General features: G+C 66.0%; 1 protein-coding gene across 19 annotated transcripts in view; it reads right to left on the bottom strand.

Moving 5' to 3' along the window:
• Nucleotides 1-3,679: 3,679 nt before the first annotated feature.
• BRSK2 (BR serine/threonine kinase 2) overlaps nucleotides 3,680-14,787 on the bottom strand; it is a 49,955-nt gene continuing 38,847 nt past the window's right edge. For 4 of the 19 annotated variants that reach the window (XM_024987601.2, XM_024987605.2, XM_024987602.2 and 1 more), the window contains 8 exons: nucleotides 14,590-14,650; nucleotides 13,701-13,908; nucleotides 13,348-13,396; nucleotides 9,870-9,993; nucleotides 9,136-9,316; nucleotides 8,948-9,037; nucleotides 6,613-6,660; nucleotides 3,680-5,553 (listed from right to left, as the gene is read on the bottom strand). In XM_024987601.2, the coding sequence (XP_024843369.1) occupies nucleotides 5,330-5,553; nucleotides 6,613-6,660; nucleotides 8,948-9,037; nucleotides 9,136-9,316; nucleotides 9,870-9,993; nucleotides 13,348-13,396; nucleotides 13,701-13,908; nucleotides 14,590-14,650 (985 nt within the window). In that variant the 3' untranslated portion in view covers nucleotides 3,680-5,329. Of the gene's footprint in view, nucleotides 5,554-6,612; nucleotides 6,661-8,671; nucleotides 8,767-8,947; nucleotides 9,038-9,135; nucleotides 9,317-9,869; nucleotides 9,994-13,347; nucleotides 13,397-13,700; nucleotides 13,909-14,589; nucleotides 14,651-14,787 lie in introns of all 19 variants that reach the window. The other 15 variants (XR_003033311.2, XR_003033314.2, XR_003033313.2 and 12 more) reach the window with 10 other exon arrangements.

A 14,787-nucleotide genomic window follows, 5' to 3' on the forward strand; every position in this document is an offset into this window, starting at 1 on the left:
TCTGCTTCTGTTATGTCCATACCATTTCTGTCCTTTATCGAGCCCATCTTTGCATGAAATGTTCCCTTGGTATCTCTAATTTTCTTCTCTTTCTTTCCATTGATCACTGAGGAAGGCTTTCTTATCTCTCCTTGCTATTCTCTGGAACTCTGCATTCAGATGCTTATATCTTTCCTTTTCTCCTTTGCTTTTCACTTCTCTTCTTTTCACAGCTATTTGTAAGGCCTCCTCAGACAGCCATTTTGCTTTTTTGCATTTTTTTTCCATGGGGATGGTCTTGATCCCTGTCTCCTGTACAATGTCACGAACCTCCGCTCATAGTTGATCAGGCACTCTGTCTATCATATCTAGTCCCTTAAATCTATTTCTCACTTCCACTGTATAATCAAGGGATTTGATTTAGGTCATACCTGAATGGTCTAGTGGTTTTCCCTGCTTTCTTCAATTTCAGTCAGTTTGGCAATAAGGAGTTCATGATCTGAGCCACAGTCAGCTCCCGGTCTTGTTTTTGCTGACTGTATAGAGCTTTCCATCTTTGGCTGCAAAGAATATAATCAATCTGATTTCGGTGTTGACCATCTGGTGATGTCCATGTGTAGAGGTTTCTCTTGTGTTGTTGGAAGAGGGTGTTTGCTATGACCAGTATGCTCTCTTGGCAAAACTCTATTAGCCTTTGCCTTACTTCATTCCGTACTCCAAGGCCAAATGTGCCTGTTATTCCAGGTGTTTCTTGACTTCCTACTTTTGCATTCTAGTCCCCTATAATGAAAAGGACATCTTTTTTGGGTGTTAGTTCTAAAAGGTCTTGTAGGTCTTCATAGAACCTTTCAGCTTCTTCAGCGTTCCTGGTTGGGGCATAGACTTGGATTACTGTGATATTGAATGGTTTGCCTTGGAAACGAACAGAGATCATTTTGTCATTTTTGAGATTGCATTCAAGTACTGCATTTCAGACTCAGTGGAATGTGGTCCACAGGAGAAGGGAATGGCAAACCAGTATTCTTGCCTTGAGAACCCCATGAACAGTATGAAAAGGCAAAATGATAGGATACTGAAAGAGGAACTCCCTGGGTCAGTAGGGGCCCAATATGCTACTGGAGATCAGTGGAGAAATAACTCCAGAAAGAATGAAGGGATGGAGCCAAAACAAAAACAATACCCAGTTGTGGATGTGACTGGTGATAGAAGCAAGGTCTGATGCTGTAAAGAGCAATATTGCATAGGAACCTGGAATGTCAGGACCATGAATCAAGGCAAATTGGAAGTGGTCAAACAGGAGATGGCAAGAGTAAATGTCAACATTCTAGGAATCAGTGAATTAAAATGGACTGGAATGGGTGAATTTAACTCAGATGACCATTATATCTACTACTGTGGGCAGGAATCCTTCAGAAGAAATGGAGTAGCCGTCATGGCCAAAAGGAGAGTCTGAAATGCAGTACTTGGATGGTTTAAGCCCCTAGGTTTTTGATAACACGTTATACCAGCAGCCTGTGTAAGACAGGCCATGGAACTCTTCCAGGGTCATCAAGGGCCGAGAGTGTCCACGAAGGCACTGCACCCAGGGCCCGACCCTGCGGACAGGCCTGACCGCAGCATAGACTCTGCAGCCCCACCTGCGCCCTGGAGCCGGCACTTGGCTCCCCGCCTTGCTGGGGGACTGTCTCCGCGGCCCCCCGCTACGCAGACACCCCGGCTTTGACGTTCACGCCGCTTCTCTCTCCCCGCCCTGGCCACCATCTCTGCGCCCTGCACCTCCACCCTTGCCAAGCCACACCGGGAGACCGGGCTGCTGGGGGGCGGGGGCGGGCCCGGGGGAGGAGGTGGGGACTGGGCCTGGTGGGCGAGGGTGAAGCAGGAGTAGGCGCGGGGCCGCGGGGGGCGGGGGGCGGGCCAGGCCCCTCCCGCGGCGAGCTCTCTGCTCCGCAGCGCCCCCGGAGGCCGGCCGGTGGGCGCGGGGCCTTTCAGCGCCGGGACGCGCCTCTCCCAGGGCGGGCGCCACTGTCAGCTGAGCGCCTGGACCGGCCAGGGTGGGCTCCGGGCAGGGCAGAGGGAGGGCTGAGCGGCAGCTGCACCCACGGCTGGGTGTCCCGCCCACCGGCTCTGCCCCAAGCAGCGCGCAGCGCCCCCGCCCAGGGTTACCCTGGCGGGCAGCACCCACGCCGGTCGGTGGGTCACCAGGCCTGCAGCGTCATCCTATGATCCTTTTTGTTTTCTGCTAGGGCGCGTTGAAGTCTCTACTTCACAGACATAGTGCTCAGTGTAAAGTGCTCCGAAGGCGTCTGTCTGCACACGCTGATGTAGTTATAGGAGTAAATAGCAGCAGCAGCTTTTGGCTTAGCTTGCTTTGGTTTCTTTTATTTACAACCGAGAGAGAGCTTGGTGTAGAAGCGGGACTGCGGGAGAGGGCGTGCCCCCTGAGGGAGTGCGCTGGTGGGCTCCCACGGGAGGCTGCGGGTCGCTGGTGTTGACTGCGGTGTCCTCTTCGGGGGATGCCAGTCGAGCCCACGGAGGCCGACTCGTCAGAGCGCAGACTTTAAAAGGGCCAAGGGGAGAGCTGAGGCGGCCTGTGGCAAGTCAGCTGGTCTCAGTGAAGACACGCAGAACCGTGGGGTCAAGAGAACCTCTCTGGAGGCCGGTCAAGAGCCAGACAGCCACGCGCCTTGCCAGGGTGTAGCAAGCAACCCCCTCCCTCCACCTGGTTCTTAAGCTGAAGTGAACGGGACACCACCAGTGCAGGGACCGCAGCAGAACCTGGGCCCTCAGCGATGGGGCGGTTTCCAGCGTCGCCCCCCGGCAGCAGACCCTCGTGAGTCTGGGGCCGCTGCAGCGGAGGCCCCAGGCTCAGAGCTACGCCGGGGAAGCCAGGCGCCTCCAGCACGAGGGCCGAGAGGGGAGCGCGGGAACCCTAGGCCGGATCTGCCCGCCCCAGGGCCAGACGGCAGCACCTCGGAACAGCCGGTCGGGCGGCTGTGGGCCAGGGATGGCGCCGCCCCCACCACGGGCGAGACGGCCGCCCAGGCCGGTCGCACTGTGCTGGTGCGGACGGCTGGGTGCACAGTCCCCTCCACACGCGGGGAGGCGGCTCCGCGGGCCTCGTGCTCCCCGCTGGGGGCCCCGGCCAGGGGCTGCTCTGCGTCCCTCCTCACGGCCGCATGGTGACTCCCGGGTGCTGCCCTTGAGACATGGGGCTGGGTGGCCCGCGGCCCTCGGGAGGCTGGGCCTGTCCTTGGCGTTGCAACGACGGGGCGGGGGCGGGGAGGGGCGGCTGCCCGCCTGGGGGTCGTGGTGCCTCCACCCCTGGCGGGAACCACGCTGCCCTGCCAGCCTGCTGTCCCAGGGCTGCCCACCCGCCTCGGCCCGTCACTCCGGGGCTGGGCCACACGCCCCTCTGCCGCTCCCAGCACAAGGGAGGGCTGGAAAGGAAGGTCATCGTCCTGGAAGGGCCCGGGTGCGGTCTCAGGGTGCTGGTCTCGGGGAGGCAGCAGAGCCGCAGTGGCCGGGGGCGGGGGGGGGGGGGTGCGCTCGCCCGGTGCCCGTCCCCAGCAGCGTGCCCTACCGGCGTCCGCGCCCCACCCGGCCCCGCCCCCGCCGCCGGGCAGACGTCGCGCCGTCACGCTTGCTGGCTCGGTCCCAGGCCGTCCCACGTCCCACCCGCCCGCACGGAGACTGGCGTGGGTGACTTTACGGAAGGAATTTATTGTTCGGAACTAAGTTGCTCACAGTTATTTGATGGGGGTACACGGGGTGGGCGCGTCCGTTTCCGTGACGTCTGTGTGTCCGAGTACAAAAGAGGAAGGCTAACAAGAGTATTGCTTCCCGGTCCTCGTCTCTGGAGAGGCCCCTCCCACGGGGACCGCGTGGCTTTTGCTGTTATAGGTGTTTCGTTTTTTGTTATGTACTGAGACCCCAGCCTGGGGCGGGGTCAATGGAACAGAAGCATTAAAATGTGTCCACGACGGGCGAGCAGGCAGGTGGACGCGAGGTGGACGTGTGGCGGCCAGGGCATGCAACCCCGCCTGCCGCCGCGGCCCTCCGGACGCAGGGACTCGCTGCCTTTCTCTTTGTCCTTGGTTGTTTTTTTTTTTTTTTAACTTTTTGTCATTTTAGTGAAAAAAAAGCCTGCAATGCCCCGCTGTCTTGCGTGTTATGTGTAGGGGGCCAACTCGGGCCTTCCCCAGGTCCCACACTCGGACACAAAACCAAGATGGGGCCTGGCCCGGGCCCCCCAGGATGGAGTCATGTCTCCTCGGACCGAACCTGGGACAGAGCGAGCCACGCCGTTCTCTAAATATATTTATATGTGTGTGTATAGAAAGAACCGAACTCCAAGTCTAGCCCTGACCCGCGGCCCGCCCCCACCCCCAACACCCTTCTCCAAAAACAACCAAGAAAAAAAGTTTATAAAAATATCTTGCAGGAATTCTTTAAAGTTTACAGTAGCTTGCCGGCACTGCACCGGCCGGCTGCCCCCAGCACCCCGACGGCTCTGTCCACGGGGCACCTCGGCCCAGACCCCACCCTGCCCAAGACACACACACGCACACACACAGACAGACGGACGGACAGACGGCAGGACGGCGCTGCTGCTGCCCCTTCCCTGAACAGAGAAGAAACTCAATAAGTTAAAACAGCAAATAAATAATACTGATCTCGGCCAGCCTCGGGGCAGCGGGCACGCTGGGCCCTGGGTCTCTTTCCACCTGCGGCCCCCAGGGAGCTGGGGGTGGGACACGGCGGGTCAGGTGGGCGGCGCTGAGGTGCATGGACGAGGAGCGGCGGGGTGGGGGGGGGGGCGCGCCAGGGAGAGGCCGAGGCGGCAGGGCGAGACGACTGCTTCGCCCCCTCGGGCCCGCCCCGGAGGCCGGCTGGACCCGCCGAGGGCGCTGGTCAGCGCGCGTCCAGTTGGGGGCCTGGGTCCTCCTCCCCATGGCCATGCGGAGCTGAAACTGGGCAGAGCTGCCGCGCGGGCAGGCGGGCGGGCAGGCGGCGGGAGGAGAGGGCGGGTCTGCGGCAGCTGCCTTCGGTCAGCCGGAGTCCGGCGGAGAGCACGGAGGGCGGCCTCGTGGAGGTGACATGTTAACTTTTCGGGATAATTCCTGGTATCAGAGTGGAGACAGTGGCGTTGTCAGAGACAGGCAGAGAGAGAGAGCAAGAGAAAGAGAGAGCGGGCCCGGTCGGCCCGGCCTGGGCTGCGAACCCCGGGGCCCCCTTTCCTTTCCTCCCCGGCTTCACGACAGTCTAGACGGACAGACGGGCGTGGCCCTGGGTCCACCCCGGCGGGTGGGCGGGCAGCGGGCTGCACGAGGGGAGGGGGCTATGTGTCTGTCTAAGGCTGCTCCCGGCGGGCGGCGGGCAGCCCCGTCCTGGCCTTGTCCTTGCCCGCTGGGTACTCGGCGTCCCCTCCAGGGCCGGGGCCAGCGGCCGCGGAGTCCCCGAGTGGGCCGTGGGCACTCCGCTTGGCGGGCGTGCTGGGGGCCTGGGCCGCCTGCCCGTTCTTCTCGTCTGAAAAAAGTTGTTTAATTACGTCAAAGAAGTTACTCAATGGGCTGCCTGGGTGCACAGAACAGAAGACAAAAGAAAAAAAGAAAAGAGAAAAAAGGAGGGAGGGAGGGAAGAGAGAGAACAATAGACGAATGAGCCAGGGGCCCACTAGGGCGTCTGCGCGGGCGCGGGGCCGCGGCAGCAAGCGGGGCTGGCGGCCGGGGGCTCGAGGCCTCCGGGCGGCGGGCTGGGGCCCAGGCCGGCGGGGACCCTCCTCCTCCACCAGGCCTCCCGTCACCCTGAGTCCTCAGCGGCTGGAAGGCCAGGGCTGGGCGGGACCCGGGGACTGGAGGCCGGAGCCAGTGTGCCCGTCACACTCCTCCTGGGAGGCCTGGAGCCCCGCCCCTGGCCAACCCGGGTGGCACAGCGTGGACACAGAGGTCAGCAGCAGACAGACAGACGGATGGATCAGTGGACAGGCATGGAGCTTGGGTGTGGTGAGGGCTGGGGCAGGCAGCCAGAGTGGGGGCCCTGGTCCCGGAGAGACCGTCCCGAGGGAAAAGGAAGGGGCAGCCGTGGGGGCCCAGCCCCACAGGGGCCCTGTGGTCCTGGCCCTGGGGCACCTCAGGCCCTCCTCCTAAGCCAGGCCCCCACCTGGGCAAGAACAGGCAGGACCCCCATCTCTGCTCCAAAGATGGAACAGCAGGAGCCCTGTCCCGCCCCGTCCAGTGGCAGAGGGCCTGACCCAAGCCTGCAGCCCAGGGGGCGCCCTGACCTGGGGCCGGAGCCCGCAGCTGGGAGCCTTGCTGGCCTTGGGGCCGAGGCGCCCCTTCCTACCCTAAGTCTTGGAGTCCCTCCCTGGCCTGCCCTGATCTTGGGCCGGGCCTGCGACCGCTGTGGGAGCTGAGTGAGGGAGGCGGCTGGTGGCAGAGCGGGGGGGCTGGGCACAGCCGGGCGCCTTGGGGGCAAGCGCGGCCACGTGTGCGTGTCCAGGCCCCTCAGGTACACAGGGACCCCAGGACAGCCAGGGGTGGGGGCAGCACCCGCCAGGAGCAGGCTGCAGGGGGTGCGGGGGTGAGCAATGGGGTGACAGGCTGGGGGGCCCAGGTGCGCGTGAGGGGTTCTTACCACATTTGGAAAGCCTCCCCGTCATCATTTCCATACAGTTAGTGGTGTCTGGAGCACAGAACGGAGAGAGGAGGGGAGACGTGTGAACACAGCTTCCAGCTCAGACCTCGAGCTGGGGGGCAGCCTCAGGCCGGGCCCTGGGAGGGGGCGGGGCCCCGGGAGGGGCGGGGGCATAGGGCGTGGCCAAGGGTGGGCGGGCTGTGGCCAAGGGGTGGAGCCAACGCAGGCGGGCTAAGAGGGCGGGTGCTCAGAGAGGCGCCATAACATGGAATCCGGGGCTCAGCGAGGAGATTCCTGCCGGAGCTGCACAGGGCTCGGCAGAGGGCAGCGGAGAGTGGGACCCCTCTCCTGGGCACTGAGGGGTCATGCCTGGCCCTCCGTCCCCTCTGACTCTGGGTCCAGGGCACTCGCTTAGAAGCTGAGAGGTCCAGGCCTCTGGCTAGGGTCTGTGCAGGCCACCTTTGGGTCCTCAGCCTACCACTCACACTCTTTGACGTGGTGGCTACAAGGTGCCCCTTAGCCCCAGACTCAGGGAGGCACCCCGTTCCCGACTCTCTCCACCCTCTGCTGGGCCAGGCCGGGTGGGCTGGGGGTGGGGAAGGCAGCCAGGCCCTCTAAGGGCCCCTCCCTGGGCTGCAGTGGGGCCCTGCTGGAGTGGATACCAGGTCTCAGCCTCGTGCCCCAGAGGGACCCCAGCTTCTGCCCCCTCCCCACATCCAGTGGCTTTAGGAATGAGCTCTCTGGATGAGCGAGTCCAGTATGAGAGGGAGGGACCAGGTAAGGGCCCTGGGGGAGGGGCTGGGGTCCCAGCCTGGGCTCCCCAGGTCCAGGGCTCCCTGAAGGAAGGCAGGGCAGACGGGCTTGGCCCAGAGCTGGCACCCAGCAGTCTCCAGGGAGGCGGTTCAGACCCAGAGCTGGCGCGGGGGTGGGGCCCTGCAAAAAGGGTCGGTCCACCAGGTTTGTTCCTGGGCCGGCGCCTAGCATGGGGGACACTGGCTGGCGGGAGGGGGCCCCCTAGGGCGGGACTCTGCCTGGCCAGGAGCGCAGAGAGCCCGTGTCCCTGTCCTCCAGGCAGTTCGCCAGGCCCCTGCTCGCTTCCCCGGACAAGCTGTCCTGCCTCAGCTTCGGCCTCCCCCTGGGAGCGCTGCCTCCTCTGAGGTAGGGGCATTAAAGGCACAGCCCCCAGGCCAGCCAGCTCCCAGGGCCGGGGGAGTGGGCCCCCTCCGTGGGTCAGAGCCCTCCATCCAGCCCCAGCCCCCCCACCAGAGGGGCACACGTGACAAGGAGGCGAAGGTGGAACACAGACGATGAAATGAGCATGGTGGGGCGGGATGGACGGGGGCCGCTCGGCCTCTAGGACCCCACACACAAGCACAGACAGCTGGCCACGGGGGCCCTGAGAAGGGGGCTCTGGGCTGGACCCTGCGCTCCCCAGGCCCCACACGGCCTCGCGGTCAGCTGGCATCTCCTGCCGCAAACCCGCGCCGCATGCCCTCCCTGACACGCTGCTCACCGATCATGCACGAGCCCCAGGGCTCACCCGCACCCACGCAGCCACAGCCCCCTCCCCACCAGGGCCCAGCCCTGCTGACCCGCAGGCTCCCGGGCCTCCAGCGCTGCAGGCCTGGGCAACGCCAGCCCCTGTGTGCCCCCTCTAGGACCACTGGGCGACCCCTGCTTCGCCTGGACCTCAGGCCCCCATGTCCTGCCCGTCTAGGGGAGGGTGGGTGGCAGACAGCCCCTCACATCAGCCAGAGAGGGTACCAGAGTGGGTACCACCCCCCGCCCTGGAGGATGCTCTCTGGGGGACCCCAAGGGCGCAGGGCCCCGGCAGGACCTCGGTCACTCCAGAGGAGCCCGCTCTCGCTGGCCAGGGGCCGAGCTGCCCCGTGTCCAGCTGCTCAGCTGGGTGCTGGGCCCGCATGGCCTGTCCAGGGCCGGGAGGCAGCTGCTGGATGTATGGGTGGGCGCAGGGCGCCCTCCTCGGGCCGGCCTGGCTCTCGCAGAGGACCTGCCCACAGCCCCCTCCCTGCCCCGGCGGTGGGGCCGGACACCTTACCTGCCAGCGTCAGAGGCTACTCTCGTAGCTGGTGGCCACCTTCTGGCCCTTAAGCCCAGCACCCCAGCTTAGTCCTGGAGCTGGCGGGGGGGGTTCTACAGTGGACAAGAGGCGCCTTTCAGTGTGGCGTGCGGCCCTACCTCCCTGGTGTGCAGAGACGCCGCTATGCGGGAGCGCCCTGCTCCCTGGGGGCGCGTGGCTGCGGGCCAGGCGGCTCGCAGAGGGGCCGCACCCCGTCCCCAGCCCTCGGGCCGCCGAGCCGGGCCCCTCCCTCACCTGACAAGTGCTGGGCAGAGGGTTGCTCGTGTGTGCTCAGCAGCTGGGCCTGAATGGTCTCCACGACCCTCTTGAAGCGGCGGCTTGGGCCTGGGGGAGACAGGGCGGGTGAGGGGCAGGGCCAGCGGGGACCCCCACGCTGCAGCCCCGCGCCCAGGGGGCAGCCCCGGGCCTCCCCAGCGGCTCACCAGACAGGAGCGTGAACGTGACCGAGTAGATGCCGTTCTCCTTCTGCGCGGCCCCGCCCTCTGTGTACGTGATGTCCACCTGGAACTTGACCGGCTTCTGGAACACAGCCGGGCCCCCCGTCGCCTTGTACTCGGCCCGGAAGCTCGTCTGGGAGATGACGCTGTGGCTGAGGCTGGGGATCTGTGGGCGCAGGCCGCGTGAGTGCGACCTCCCCTCGTGGAGCCGCCCGCCCCCCGGCCCCCAGGCCCCAGCAGCGGGGGCTTTCTGCCTCAGGCAGGTGGACCCCGACACAGGGCAGAAAGCAGGGCTCAAGCGGTGGGAGGGGAGAGGCCAGGCCAGAGCTTGGGCCGCGTGTAGGGGACACGACCCCCAGGGTCAAGGCCCGGCTCTGCTGGACGCAGGCCTGTGGCTCTGGTCAGGCTGAGCAGCCTCTGCACGGAGGGGCACGGGGCTGCAGGAGGCAGGCAGCGGGCACACAGGACAGGGTGCCAGGCTCCCGGGGACAGTCTCGAGGCCCCAGGCGAATCCCCCAGACCTGCAGAGCCCCCCGCCCCACGACGAGGCCGCAGGCCCCTCCTCAGAGTGGCTGTGCATCACCCCACCTCAGTGAGGGGTCCCTGGAGGCACCCCCACACCTGGCCTGGGCCCTCCCCAGGGGACACCCGTCTCCCGCCCCCCTGGCCCTGCCCAGGCCGGGGTCCCAGGGTCAGGGACCTCATGGCGAGAGGCTCACCGACAGGAAGGCGTGGACGATGTCGGCTTTGATGGAGCTCAGCGGCTTGTCCTTGATGACCACGAAAATCTGCTCCTCCTTCTCCAGGCTGATGAAGTTCCCGAACCAGGACTTCTTGGCGAGCCTGGGTGCGGGCAGACGGCTGGTCAGCTCAGGGCATGCCAGCCAAGCTGAGCGCTGGCCTGTCCACCCCCCGGGCTGCAGGCAGCTTGCTGTCATAACTGGACCCCTTCCCTGGCCCCACCATCCTGACCCTCAGCCCACAGCCCTGACCCCCACCATCCTGACCCTCACCCCACAGCCCTGAACCCCACCATCCTCTGACCTCTGACCCCATCATCCTGATCCTCAGCCCACAGCTCCAGCTTTGACCTCATCACGGTGACCGTGACCCCACAGCCCTGACCCCATCCTGACCCTGACCCCTACCCCAGCCGTGACTGTGACCCCACAGTCCTGACCCCCCCATCCTGATCCTGATCTCTGACTCCATTATCGTGACCCTCACCCCACAGCCCGTGCCTTGACCCCATCACAGTGACCATGACCACACAGCTCTGACCCCCCATCCTGACCCTGACCTCTGACCCCATCCTGACCCTCATCCCACAGCCCGTGCCTTGACCCCATCATGATGACTGTGACCCCACAGCTCTGACCCCACCCATCCTGACCCCCATCCCAGCCGTGACTGTGACCCCATCTGGACTCCACTATCCTGAGTGACTCCCCACCCTAACCGTCCCTCCATCCTGACCCTGACCAGCCCCGCCCCGAGGCCCGCAGCCCTCAAGGTGGTCCTGCGGCCACCCCCTCCCGCCTGGGTGTGGGCAGCACCCGCTGACACCCCGTCAGGAGGGGAGGAGGGGAGAGTGGGGGGCGCCCTGCCCTTGAGCACACCTCGACCCTAGCCTTGCGTTACGCTGCTATTTGAGGGTGACTTGTGGAGCGGCCTCCCTGCAGCTCCCAGGGAGAGGTGCCCATCGGGGGCTGTGTGGGTGGGGCAGGCGGGGGACCCTGTGCATATCTGCCTGGGGTGGGGGACAGGGACGGGGGCAGAGATGGGGGCTGGGGCCCGGATGCCACCTGCCCTCCCTCTGTGCCCGGGGGCTGGTGCCTGCCGCCCCACCCAGATCACTCCTGGAACACGGAGCTCGCTCAGACCCCAGGGGGCTGAGCTGCTGCGTGGGGCAGGGCAGGGGCCACCCCAGGGACCCAGGGCAGCAGCACCCTCTCGCACGAGAGCCTGCACCTCACAGGCACCCAGCCTGCCCTGCCCATCGTCCCCTGTCCCTCTGCCGCGTCCGAGGCCCCCCTCTGGGCTGGGCCGCCCCCTCAGCGCACACGTCCTGCCTCCCACATTCAGCCCATGCGGGCCTCTCCCACGGTGGACGAGGCTGGGACTCGCTTCTGAGCAGGAGGGCAGCGGGCCTCTCCCCCGAGATCAGGCTCTGAAAGGCCGGCCTCCCCCTGGCCAGGGGCCTCCACCTTATGTGGACAAACTGACACGGTTAGACACAGCAGGACAGATGGACGGGATGGGGAGGCCTGTGCAGTCAGGAGCCTGAATCCTGCTGGTGACCAGCTGAGCTTGGAGGTGGACGGAGCCCTGGATGGGCCTTGAGATGACCATCACTGACCAACGCTGTGGAGCGGGGCCTGACCCCGAGGCTGGCGGGTGGACGAGAGCTGGTGGGAGCGCCTGCCCGACGCCAGGAGCTCAGCCGCGGACACAGCCAGGGCTCCACAAGCAGGGGCCCCGCCCAGGCCAGTACTGCTCGGGTGGCGCTGGCAGCGTGAGCAGGTCTGCAGCTCGCAGGGCGTCCTCCTGTGCGTCTCCCCTTTCTCTTGCCCGTTTCCGGAGCTGGCTCTGGGGCCCGTGGCAACGCTGTGGCGGCAGGCAGCCTGCCCACAAAGGCCGTGTCCACTTGTGGGGCCGGAGCCGGCCTCTGGGTGTGGCCTCCGAGGCAGAGACCTGCCCTTCCCGGCCCCAGGCGATCGCCGGCCACTTTCGCCTCCTTTCGCACACCCTGCTGGCTCTGCAGCTGTCGGCACGTCCAGAGTTCCGTGGGCCTCAAGTTCAGACAAGGGCCAGGAGGTGGCTCTGGAGCCCGCGGTGGGGGCCAGCGCCCCGTCTCCCTCGATGACAAGACTGAGTAACGGGAGCGCTCAGCTGTGCACTCAGCGCCGGGTCTGACAGCAGCCTGAGGGGCTGGGAAGGCCTGTGTGGTTCAGTTCGGGCCCGGCTGGGCCTGTTGGTGAAGGCGTGTTGTCTGATAGCAGCTCTTACACGTGCTGACGCGGACTCAGCCTCACCCGCTGGGGGAAGGCGCTGAGAGCAAAGGCTGGGCCTCCCGGAGGAGACAGAGCTCCCGGCCCGAGATGAGGTGCCGGCCTGGTTCCCGCCCCTGGAGCTGAGAGCCTGGGCCATCGTGCAGGCCGGGTGTGAATGCTGCGTACACACGACGGACCGAGGCTGCGACCACGTGGAGGCGATGTCTCCCGGCCGGAGACCACAACCTCATGAGGAGCGGGTGCCGGGGACGCCCCTGACCCCAGGGCCACCCGTCTGCTCCCCCGTCAGCCACACCCACTGGGTGGGGGGCAGGTGCCAGCCAGGGCCCTTGAGGGGGGACCAGGCCTCCAGGTCTTGAGAGTGGGCGCGAGGCTGTGGGCCGCCTGCACGGTGCTGTCTGCTGCTCTGCGTAGACTTTTTTTTAAGCTTTTCTAGAAAACCTAACAAGTTACAAACGTGGTTGCCAGAGCTGCTGATGACGGCAGGAAATCCTGACCGAAGGGACACCAACGGGGGGTCCCAGAGGCCCCGAGGCCCTGCATCTGGGGCTGGTGGCCCTCCGGCTCCACCCCGGCACTGTGTCCACAGGCCCACGTGGGGTCTCGATGCTGTGGTGACAAAGCTTCTCCTGCAGTGAGGTCACGGCGACCCTGCCCATGGCCACGCCACAGGTCTCGTTCACACAGTGAAGGGAGAAGAGGCTGGGGCCTCTTGGGGGTCTGGGCCCCAGACACAGGGACTTGTGTCCAGACGTCCAGCGCAGCACTGCCTCCCTGTCGCCTCAAGGCCGCGCTTCCGCCTCTCGTGGGACCGTGGGCGGAGGCCCTTCCTACAGGCACCTCACAGCTGGCCCCCAGGGGCTCGGGGCCCGCCAGCCTCCCCGCGTGGAGCCCGTGGCTCGCAGCAGGAGCGGATGGTCACTCTGAAGCGCGGCTGTGCCGTCCCTGCCACCCACACTCCCTGTCCCCTGAGCTGCGGCTTCGGAGCAGACCTGGGCAAGGCCGTGTCACCGCCCTGGCCCCGCACCTGCCCTGGCACTCAAAGGTGGAGACACAGGCAGCCCCAGCACCCTAGTGACCCTGGCCTGACACCCAGGGTCCATCCCGGATGCCCACACACTCCACGTCCAGGCAGCGGGAAGGAGCCAGCAGCGCACACTCGAGCTTGAGCAGGGCCACTTACTCTGGGGACGACTCCGGGGTCAGGTTGGACATCTCCTCGGGCGTCGGAACTGCACACGAGACAGGGAGAGAGCGCGGTGACCGCCCCGCCCCGCCCCCAGCAAGGCCGCGGGCACAGGGAGCTGTCCGGTCTCCTGGTGCTGAAACCAGGCTTTGCCTTCTCTGGCCTCCAAAGGGCCCTGCTGTCTCCAGGAGGTGGCCACGCCCCCCATGCCCTGCCCGTTGACACGGTGCGGCTGGTGTGCTCTGCTGGCCAGGATGGACAGGGCCTCCGCCCCCCCCACTCTCCCGAGCCCCCCCCCCTCCCTCCTGAGCTCCCCCCACCGGCCCCCTGCTGTGTCTGGCCACTCTCACCTTGCAGTTTCCGGCGGTGGAAGCGGGGCGACCCCAGGAAGCTGTTCTTGATGGAGTTGAGCCGCGTCCTCCAGGGCACCCCTCCCACGCTGGGGCTGGACGGCGGCGTGGGGTTGGGCGTGCCCGCCGGGCTCTCCTTGGGCGTGTGCACAGGCGTCCCCTTGGGGGTAGGGAGGGGACTGCCCCTCGGAGAGGGGTGAGGGGTCACCTGTATAGTGGGGACAGATTTGGTGTTCGGTTCAGTCCCGGGGGTTGGGAGCCGGGCAGGCGATGGCAGGGTGGGTGGGCCCGGGGGCAGGGCCGGCTCGGGGCTGAGGCCCCCTGGGACAAGGGGCTGGGCCTGGGTGCCAGCCGGGAGTGGGTTGGACTTGGTGCCCTGCAGCGGCTTGTCGGTCAGCTTGGCCTTGCTCGGCAAGGTCTGGGTCTTGGGGTTGGGCCGCGGGGCGGCCTGTGGAGGGAGGAGGTGTCCGGGCCGGGAGGCGCTCCGGCAAGCTTCAGGCTCCGCGGAGGTGGCCGAGGGGCAGGCCACAAAGGGGAGCTCGGGGGGCGGGGGAGGCAGGACGAACTTTCTAATAGGCTACAGGGCAGGCAGGAGCCACAGGGGAGAGCAGGGGGCCCCCCAGAGCCCAGCGCATGCCCCGCCCCCGCAGGCCCCGCCCCCGCAGGCCCCGCCCCCGGCAAGTACACACAGCACGAGGAGGACCCCAGGCAGGAGAAGGGGGCAGGCGGGTGGGGGAGCATTCGCCACAAAAGAAACCGACAAACGAGAAAACAAAACAGAAAACGTGCCGTTAGCAGAGCAGCCGGAGCCCCCAGAGCAGCAGGCAGGATGGGGGTCCACCCGACCGCCCCCCGCCCTGGGGGCGCCCTGCTGGGCGGGGTCACTCACCCGGGGGCTGCTGAGCGGGCTGGTGGACAGGCCCGAGGAGGCCCCACTGATGGACCTGGACCTGGGGACACAGGCGCGCAGGCGGCTCAGACGGGGTGCTCCCAGCGCCTCACCCCTCAGGCGGCCCCGGCCCAGCGCAGGCCTGGCAGTGCCCAGGGCGGGCCTGCCGTGCCCCCCGCCTCGCACCAGGCCCAGGAG

Source organism: Bos taurus, chromosome 29 (assembly GCF_002263795.3).
Source record: "Bos taurus isolate L1 Dominette 01449 registration number 42190680 breed Hereford chromosome 29, ARS-UCD2.0, whole genome shotgun sequence".
In the NCBI taxonomy this organism is placed as follows: domain Eukaryota; kingdom Metazoa; phylum Chordata; class Mammalia; order Artiodactyla; family Bovidae; genus Bos; species Bos taurus.